The sequence below is a fragment of the Galeopterus variegatus genome, unplaced genomic scaffold (assembly GCF_000696425.1).
Source record: "Galeopterus variegatus unplaced genomic scaffold, G_variegatus-3.0.2 Scaffold1478, whole genome shotgun sequence".
In the NCBI taxonomy this organism is placed as follows: Eukaryota; Metazoa; Chordata; class Mammalia; order Dermoptera; family Cynocephalidae; genus Galeopterus; species Galeopterus variegatus.
The window spans coordinates 290,424-299,109 of NW_007727589.1; the positions used below are offsets into that span (position 1 = coordinate 290,424).

The following is an 8,686-nucleotide window of genomic DNA, read 5'->3' on the forward strand; positions in this document are numbered from 1 at the left end:
CCATTTTGTGTAATCAGTCCACCACCATGCCCTTTACAAATGACAGAAGACATTCGAAAGCAACTTCTGACCTTGGATTCTTTTTCATTTCCAGGGACACAGAGAGCATGGGTGTCTGCACCTTAGGCACTGACATCTTCCTGCGTCTCTGGGAGACTTATGTGTCTCCAAGAAGCCCTGGATGGATGGACTTTTTCCAGCATTTGGGAGTTTGCTGTCTTGTCGCTTTCGTTTCAGTGGGCCTCCTCTCTGCGGCTATCTGCTGGTTTCTGTCATCAGCCATGGCGTTCGCCACCTCCTGGGTTATCACATGCATCCTGCTGTGTGGCTCTAAGCACGCACGGTGTTTCATACTTCTCGTCTTTCTCTCTTGTGGCCTGCGTGAAGGCAGGAATGCTTTGATTGCAGCTGGCACAGGGATAGCGATCTTTGGACATATGGAAAATATTTTCCACAACTTTGAAGGGCTCCTGGACAGTATGACTTGCAACTTAAGGGCAAAGAGCTTTTCCATACATTTTCCACTTTTGGAAAGATACATTGAAGCAATTCAATGGATTTATGGCCTTGCCACTCCACTAAGTCTATTTGATGACCTTGTTTCTTGGAATCAGACACTGGCTGTCTCTCTTTTCAGTCCCAGCCATATTCTGGAGGCACAGCTAAATGACACTAAAGGGGACGTCCTCAGGGTCTTGTACCAGATGACGACCATGTCAGAAGTGATGTCCTCCCTGGGTCAGAAGCTACTTGCCTTTGTGGGGCTTTTGCTGGTCCTACTCAGCACTGGCCTCTTCATGAAGCGGTTTTTGGGCCCTTGTGGTTGGAAGTATGAAAACATCTACATCACCAGACAATTTTTTCTGTTTGATGAAAGGGAGAGGCATCAACAAAGGCCCTGTGTCCTCCCTCTGAATAAGAAGGAAAGGAAGAAGTACGTTGTCATCCCGTCTTTCTGTCTGACTCCTAAAGAAAGGAAAAACCTGGGGCTGTTTTTCCTCCCCATACTCACCCATCTCTGCATCTGGGTGCTGTTTGCAGCTGTAGATTATCTGCTGTATCGACTCATTTTCTCAGTGAGCAAACAGTTCCAAAGCTTGCCAGGGCTTGAGGTGCACTTGAAACTGCACAGAGAGGTAGGGGCTCACAGTGCTTCTCGCGGTGTATCATGGCTATTTGCTGGTCTTTCTTACAAAAGATCATGAGCCTTCTGAGTCAGAGCAGTGTCTTATTCACCTTTGGATCCCCAGTGCCTGGCACGCAGAAGTCCTAATGTTGGAGTGTGATCCTGTATGACTTCCCTCTGGCTGCTGTAGCAAATTACCACAAACTAGGTGACTTAAAGCAACAGAAATGCATTCTGTTATAGTTCTGGGGGTGAGAAATCTGAAATCAGTATCATTAGGCTGAAATCAAGGTGTGGTTGGCAGAGCCACATTCTTTTTAGACTCTAGGGGAGAATCTATACTTTGCCTCTGTCTTAGGGCATTTTCTGTCACTTATAATTGAATACCTGAGATGAGGTAATTTATGAAGAAACAGAATTTATTTCTGACAAGTCTGGAGGTTGGGAAGTCCAAGGCCAGGGGGGTGCACCAGGTGAGGGTCTTCTTCCTGGGGGAGACTGTCAGCAGAGTCCTGAGGCAGGACAAGGCATCACATAGGGAGAGGGCAAGAGTGTGCTCACTCAAGTCTCCCTTTCTCTTCTCATAAAGCCACTCACTCCACTTCTATGATAACCCATTAATCCATTATCCCATTAATCCCTTAATTTATGAATGGATGAATCCATTCACGAAGGCAGAGCCCTTACAATCAATCACCTCCTAAAGGCCCCACCTCTGAAATTACACAATCAGATTTCCACTCTCTTAATACTGGGGATTACATTGCCACATGAGTTTTGGAGGAGACATGCAAGCCATAGCAGTGTCTCCCAGCTTCTGGTGGCTGCTGCTATTCCTTGGCTTGTATCACTCCCATCTCTGCTTCTGTCTCATTGTTGCCTTCTTCGTCGTATGTGGAAAATCTCTCTGCCTCCCTTTTTTTTTTTTTTTTTTTTTTTTTTTTTTTTTTTTTTTTTTTTGTAAGGGTTTGTCTTTTTTTTTACTGACTGGTAACGGGATCGCAACCCTCGGTGTCGCGCCCGCACCGGGGACCGGCAACGGGACCGCAACCCTCGGTGTTGCGCCTGCACCACGCTCAGCCAGTGAGCGGGAACCGGTCTCCACATGGGATCTGAACCCTCGGCGGGAGTGCCACCACACTCCCAAGTGGCGCACTTTCCAGTGTGCCACCAGGCCGGCCCTCTGCCTCCCTTTTAAAGGATGCATGTGACTGCATTAGGGTTCACCAGGACAATTTGTAATAACTTCTCCAACTCAAGATCTTTCACTTAATCACATCTTCAAAGACCTTTTTCCCAAATAGTAAGATTTACAGGTTCCAGAGAGTAGGACCTAAAGTCTATGGAGGGCCATTTTTCAGTCTCCTATAGTCAATGAACACTGAAATGTGAGAATAGGTGTCTCTGATGTTGGACACAAAGTTGATTCTCCAGCAGGAGTATCTGGCATGAACCTAAGAGACCAGGATTTAGGGCCTGACTTCTCATGCTCAGACTGAGTATTTCTCTGGATAAGAACTTCTTTTCTGCACATCCTGAGTCCTTATCAAACATAGGAGGGCTCCCAATGCTCCAGTGTAATGTTTAAAAGAATGATTGTTTAAAAAGGGCTCCTAAGTAACCCAGTAACATAGATGGAACCAGTACCTGTTAACACCCACTTTTTAAAAAATGCTACCCAGCTACACTTTGGTTTCCTTAGATTGCTTAGGTCAGTGGTTCTCAACCTTAAGTGTGTGTTCAGAATTCCTGGGATGGATGCATAATATCAGGCCTCAATTTACAGAAATTTGTCTTAAATGGGAGAGCACTTTTAATGAGCACTCCATGTGATTTCAGAGTGGGTGGTCCATAGACCACACTTTGAGAAACTCTGGCTTAGGTGCTGGAAAGAAAGGACCTTCTAAATCAGTGGTCCTCGATCTTGGCTGCGGAGTTGCTTCACTGCAAAGCTGAACAAACAGCAAACAAACCCGGAACTGGACTGGGGTGAGAGAGTTTTAAAATCTCCTTGAGTAACTCCACTGTGCAGCCAAGGTAGAGATCCACTGTTCCAAACTCATCACCCAAAGAATGAAGCCAGAAATGTAATCTCTAATCGCCACTGGATGATCTTTGAGAAATCTTCATTAGCCAAGATAGTGTCTTTCTCTAAGCTGGTGCCTCATATGTCTGGAGGAATCTGTCCTCTTCTGTGTTCATCCTCTCCCTTCTCTCACAGCTGTGTGCCACCAGAGGAGACTGTGGTTTTTGTGCATCCTGTCATTTATCTTGTCTTTTCCATTTTCCCTGTAGAAATTTGTGATCATGGGCCGGCCCAGTGGCGCACTGCTACAGTGCGCCGCTTGGGAGTGCGGCGGCGCTCCCGCCGAGGGTTCGGATCCCACATACAGACCGGTTCCCGCTCACTGGCTGAGCGAGGTGCGGGTGTGACACGGAGGGTTGCGATCCCGTTGCCAGTCCCGGTCCAGTACGGGCGCGACACTGAGGGTTGCAATCCGTTGCCGGACACGAAAAAAGACAAAAAAAGAAATTTGTGATCATGTTGACATTTTAGAGGATCTCAATATTGTCAATTGTGTTTTTTGTTTGTTTTTTGGTTGTTGTTGTTGCTTTCAGTTTTGTTTTGTTTTTTTTTCCCCCTCTGGCAGCTGATCAGGATGGGGATCTGAACCCTTGACCTCAGTGTTAGAACACCATGCTCTAACCAACTGAGCTAACCGGCCAGCCCTGTCTTATTTTTTTTTTTTTGAAACCTAGAAATTGTGAAGCTGAGCTAGGTGGGACATGTGCATGAGGGCGTACGTGTGTGCATGTATGCGTGTGTGTGCAAGTGGACGTGTGTGCACGCACGTGTGTGAGATGCATGCTGGGGCTACGTACACTAGCCCAGGCTGGTGAAAACACCAAAAACTGTTTCCATGTGTCCTATTTGCCCTCCTCTTGATCAAGCCACAATAGGTGGTGCCAGGATGCTGGGGAAATCAAAGGGGAAATGGCAACAACGTTGCCTATAAACACTCCTATGAAACCTCACTTTCATTTTCTCTCTTTATCTCTCAGGATCTGGAATCCTCCTGCTGCATCCACACTTTCTCTCCCTTTCCTTCTGGCTCAACACATACAGTCCCCTGGCTCCTGCCCTCTTAATCCTGGGCTTCTGCTCAGAGCTGATTACTCTGAGCCCTCTGTCTCCGCTGAAGAGTTCAGTTAGTTACAAAGGCACCCCGTTGCTCTGGATATTTGGGGCAGCAGGTGGATGATGGAAGCAGTGTTTCAAATGAAAGCCAAACAAGAGTTTCAGACATGCTCGATCTTGTGGGGTGGCTGGTAAAAGCGCCTCTCTCCTTCCTCCCATTGTCCTCCTGGGGTCACAGTGTCTTTCCTTCTCAATTCTCTCTCACCCTCCTTCCTACTTTGCTTCTCTCTCAGCCAATACCCATGCCTGTTTTAGACAGGGGAAAAAGAGCAAGTTCCGCCTTCCAAAAAAGCCCAGAAACCTTCCAACGACAATGTCCTGACACATTCATCTTTGGGCACTGCTGGGTACTGGGGATGCAAAGATGTCCAGACTGCGCTGGCCTCAAGTGAAGGGCTCACATCTGGTGGGGGAGGCACTACGTACACACAGGACAGCAGGGAGGTGGGCACCCACCAGAGCAGATGCGAGTCCAAGACTGCTATGGGAATGCCTCTCCCGCTCTCCCCTGCCGTGCCAGGGAGACTGCGCTGCCAGCAGGCAGCTTCCGCGTGACTGGCAATGCCCTGTCCTTATCCCAGGATGCCCTTGGAGGCTGCTGGTCTTCTCCATTGCTGCAGATTTTCAAAGAAGTCAAGCAGGAAGAGAAACATCGGCTCAAGGTTTTGCCAATATTTCTCTCCCACTTTCATATGATTTTAAACAAATATTTGAAATAAAGGAGAGAAATGACCCAAATTGAAATAGCTGTATAGATGGGCATTGTGAGTATAAATGGCCATAGTTCCTACTTACTGAGCATCTACTGTGTGCTGGCATTTGGCTGCATTAACTTTTCAGGACTGTCTGACACCAGAGCCTAACCTCCATCCATTATTCAATGCTGCCTCAGCAAACTGTTTACTTAAGAGAGGTAAACATATTTTAAAAACATCGAAGTACCTTGATGTTTTAAAATATTGCTTGGCATTTTGAAAGATGTGCCTTCCACATTACCCTCAACCAACCCTGCTCAAAAATGTTGACTCAATCTTTATGAAGCCCTGATTCCCAACTGCAAAATCCCCAGTTAAATTCCTAGACTAAATAACTTCTTCCCAGCCCGAACACCCGCTGCTTTATTATTGCAGAATATCTCATCACTGACTCAATCGATGTGTTTGTTTCTTCAATAGTATTAAAAAGAGTGCATGCCTTTGTTCTAGGGACTGAAATCTCTCTATTTAATTGTGGGCTGACTGTCTTTTTAATAAGAGAAAAGCAAAGGCAACACAAATGTTTTTCATTGCTTAGGCACAGTGCTGGGGAAATTACAGATTTGACTTGACATTTGTGTAGAGGTCCCAGGCTTGGGGTTTCCACATTCTTCACAGGTTCCAAGGTGCATGGTGTTCTCTGGGTGTGAGCTCATGTACCTCTTCCTGGCCCCAGGGCTCTGTGGCGCTAGGGTGATAATAACTTACTAAGTGCTCCAGTCTATAAGGTTAATGCTCCATCCCCAAGGTGTTTAATTTACACTGGGAGCAGTTTATTCATGGGCAGGATCTGGTCCATTAATTCCTGTTTTACCAAATTAGAAAACAAATCCACTGAGAGATTAAATGACTTTCCCAGGTCAGGGAAAAGAAAGAGCTGAATCAGCACATGCTTCTCTTGCTGGTGGCTTGGCTGGGTGGCTCAAAGTCATCTTCTGCCCTCTGTGTCAGTCTGCTGAGGGCAACTGGTTTGTCCTCTTACCTTCAAACAGAAAGGAATGCACCCCTCATGATCATCCAAGAGAGATGAGAAAATGTCCTATTTTTAAGCCCTCCAGGATTTTGCAGTCTCCTTCAGTAAAGTGCCTTGGGGTCAACATATAAACGTGGACAGGAATATTGTACACCATGTAAACTCCAGGTTGACTTAGAACATAATTTAGTGTCTCAACACCTTTGTGACCTTGTGGTCTGCTGAAAGGGTGTTTGTCCAGACTGGGAGGACAATCTTCTCCCCCAGTTTAGCTGACTCTCTCATCTTTTGGTAGCCCCATGTACCCTAAAAGTGTAGAAACAGGAATTCCATGAAAAAGAGTTATGTGGTCAAATTTATTAGGAGAACTGCCAGCTAAAGTTAAACAGATTTCTCTGCCTTCTTCTCAGAGCCTTCAGCAGTCTAGTGGACATTGTAACTCTCTAAAGAAGGCATAGAGTAGACAAAATTATTTCATATACTTCTCAAGAGGGGATCTATATTTCCACAAACCCACTTTGGAAGTATTTCAATAGCTACAAATAAGACTCATCCCTTCCTCTTTGCTCAATCATAACACACACATACACACAAAAGATGCGATAGTTCCTTTAGCCAAAGCTCCCTGCATATTTGAAGATAAATGCTACAAGTTGCAGGGAAATACTGAGAAAGGCAAGGACTGAGTACAAAAATGGCATGGGTCTTGATTATTTTTTTCTTTCATTTTAGAAGCAAAGTACTCAAGACATCATCCATGATTCTTCCTTTAATATATCTGTGTTTGAACCCAGCTGCATCCCAAAGCCAAAGCTCCTTCTATCTAAGACCTGGGTTCCTCTCAGTGTTATTCTTGTGATATTAGTGATGCTGGGACTGTTGTCCTCTATCCTGATGCAACTTAAAATCCTGGTATCATCATCCTTCTACCCCAGCGTGGAGAGGGAGCGCATCCGATACCTACATGCGAAACTACTTAAGAAGAGATCAAAGCAGCCTCTGGGAGAAGTCAAAAGGAAACTGAGTCTGTACCTTACAAAGGTAGGGCCAAGATGCGGTGTAAGCTCTAATTAAGGAAGTGTTGAGTTTAAAAGGCAAATGAACAGGGGGTTTCGAAACACTCTTCAACTTCACATCAGGCTTGTACCCAGCAGTAGATGGGACATGGCGGGAGGGGCGAAATTAACACATGTACATAGGCTAGGGCTCTTAGCTTTGTGATTTGAATGATGGTCCAGAAAATTCTGCAAGGTAACCCATGGGGATAAGATTTCCTGTCCATTTCAAAGTCTTTTGCACTTTTTTCTGACACCTTTAACCCCACAATGAAAAGTTTGTGTCAGAGGCATTTGAAATGACTCCAATGCTCATTCATCCACTTTTCTGTCTCTTCAGATTCATTTCTGGCTTCCAGTCCTAAAAATGATTAGGAAGAAACAAGCAGACATTGCAGGTGAAGACAATCCATGAGAGGCCCCGAGCAGCTCCTCAGCCACATCGCACCAGCAATTTCCTCAGGTCCACTGATGGTGGTCACTATTCATGCCTAACAAGAGAATTATAGTACACGGTCCTATCAGGGGTTTGAGTTTGCAGGGCCACCTTGCATTACCTGGTTATGCCACAAACTGCTTTTCATTACAAAGCCAAAGGGCTGCCAAGCAACTGGTTATGTGGTCTGTCTTTCAAACGAAGCACTTGATCTGAAATGTTTTGTAGTGTAATAGACTCTTAATGGACCCCTCGGTGATAAGCAGAGTAATATTCAAAGGAAAAAAACTGAAACAAAAAAGAAAGAAAACAATTGAAATCCCTACTGCAGTCTCACAAGCAAATGTCGAGAACATACATGTATAAAACCAGCAATGTATCTTTAAACTCTTCTGTCCCTTCTCTGCCCTTATTGATATCTTTCATAGCTATTCCCTGCTCCCACACCTGTCTCTTTTCCCCTGTCCCCTTATTCAAAAACTTTCTGAAAGCCATTTCCTGCAGTTCCTAGTTTCTTACCACCACCTCCGCTGCTACCCCCCGACTTGCCTGGATCTCTTTTGTTTTTCCCTCTCCTAGCAAATCCCTTAGCCCACTGTTTGTGACAGCATGGCCTAGGGACCATGTGCATCAAAATCACAGGAAATGCTTGTTAAAATGCACACCTCGTGCCCTTTTCACCTTTAACTATACTCAAAATACCTAGGAGAGAGAAAAACCTTCTTGAATACTGATTCTATTATCTCTAAAGTCCCAGAATTAGGAGTGGGGGAGTAAAGAAACATTAAATTTTTGTTTATTTTTTAACTTCCATTTTGAAAATTTTTCACTTACAAAAAAGTTGCAAAAATAGTACAGAGTTCCATTTAACCTTCATCCATCATCCCCAGTGTTAACATCTTACATAACCATAATACAAAACCAAAAAAGTAACATTTAAAAATTCATAATCTATAGAGCTTATTCAGATTTTGCCAGTTGTCCGCTAATATCCTTTTTCTGGTCCCTGATTCAGTCCGGGATCCTGCATTGCATTCACTTGTCACGCTTCCTTAGTCTTGGCCAGCCAGGCATGGTTTCTTAGACTTTCTTTTCCTTTCATGACCTTTACACTTTTGAATAGTACTGGCCAGTAATTTTGT

The 8,686-nt window shown here is 44.9% G+C and overlaps 1 protein-coding gene across 2 annotated transcripts; it reads left to right on the forward strand.

Annotated features, from left to right (window-relative positions):
• Positions 1–101: 101 nt before the first annotated feature.
• DCSTAMP (dendrocyte expressed seven transmembrane protein) lies at positions 102–7,558 on the forward strand. 2 transcript variants are annotated; one of them, XM_008577284.1, is made up of 3 exons: positions 102–1,136; positions 6,786–7,094; positions 7,449–7,558. In XM_008577284.1, exons 1-3 carry the CDS (start codon positions 108–110, stop codon positions 7,521–7,523), a joined length of 1,413 nt encoding a protein of 470 aa, XP_008575506.1. In that variant the 5' UTR covers positions 102–107; the 3' UTR covers positions 7,524–7,558. The 2 variants fall into 2 exon arrangements, with proteins under 2 accessions (XP_008575506.1, XP_008575507.1); XM_008577285.1 differs by lacking the exon at positions 6,786–7,094 and having other exon boundaries at positions 102–934.
• Positions 7,559–8,686: the final 1,128 nt, after the last annotated feature.

Coding starts and splice junctions, on each gene's coding strand:
- DCSTAMP (XM_008577284.1), top strand. CDS start 108: ATGGGTGTCTGCACCTTAGGCACTGACATCTTCCTGCGTCTCTGGGAG. Junction 1,137..6,785: donor ACTTGAAACTGCACAGAGAG/GTAGGGGCTCAC, acceptor CTTTCATTTTAG/AAGCAAAGTACTCAAGACAT. Junction 7,095..7,448: donor TGAGTCTGTACCTTACAAAG/GTAGGGCCAAGA, acceptor CTGTCTCTTCAG/ATTCATTTCTGGCTTCCAGT.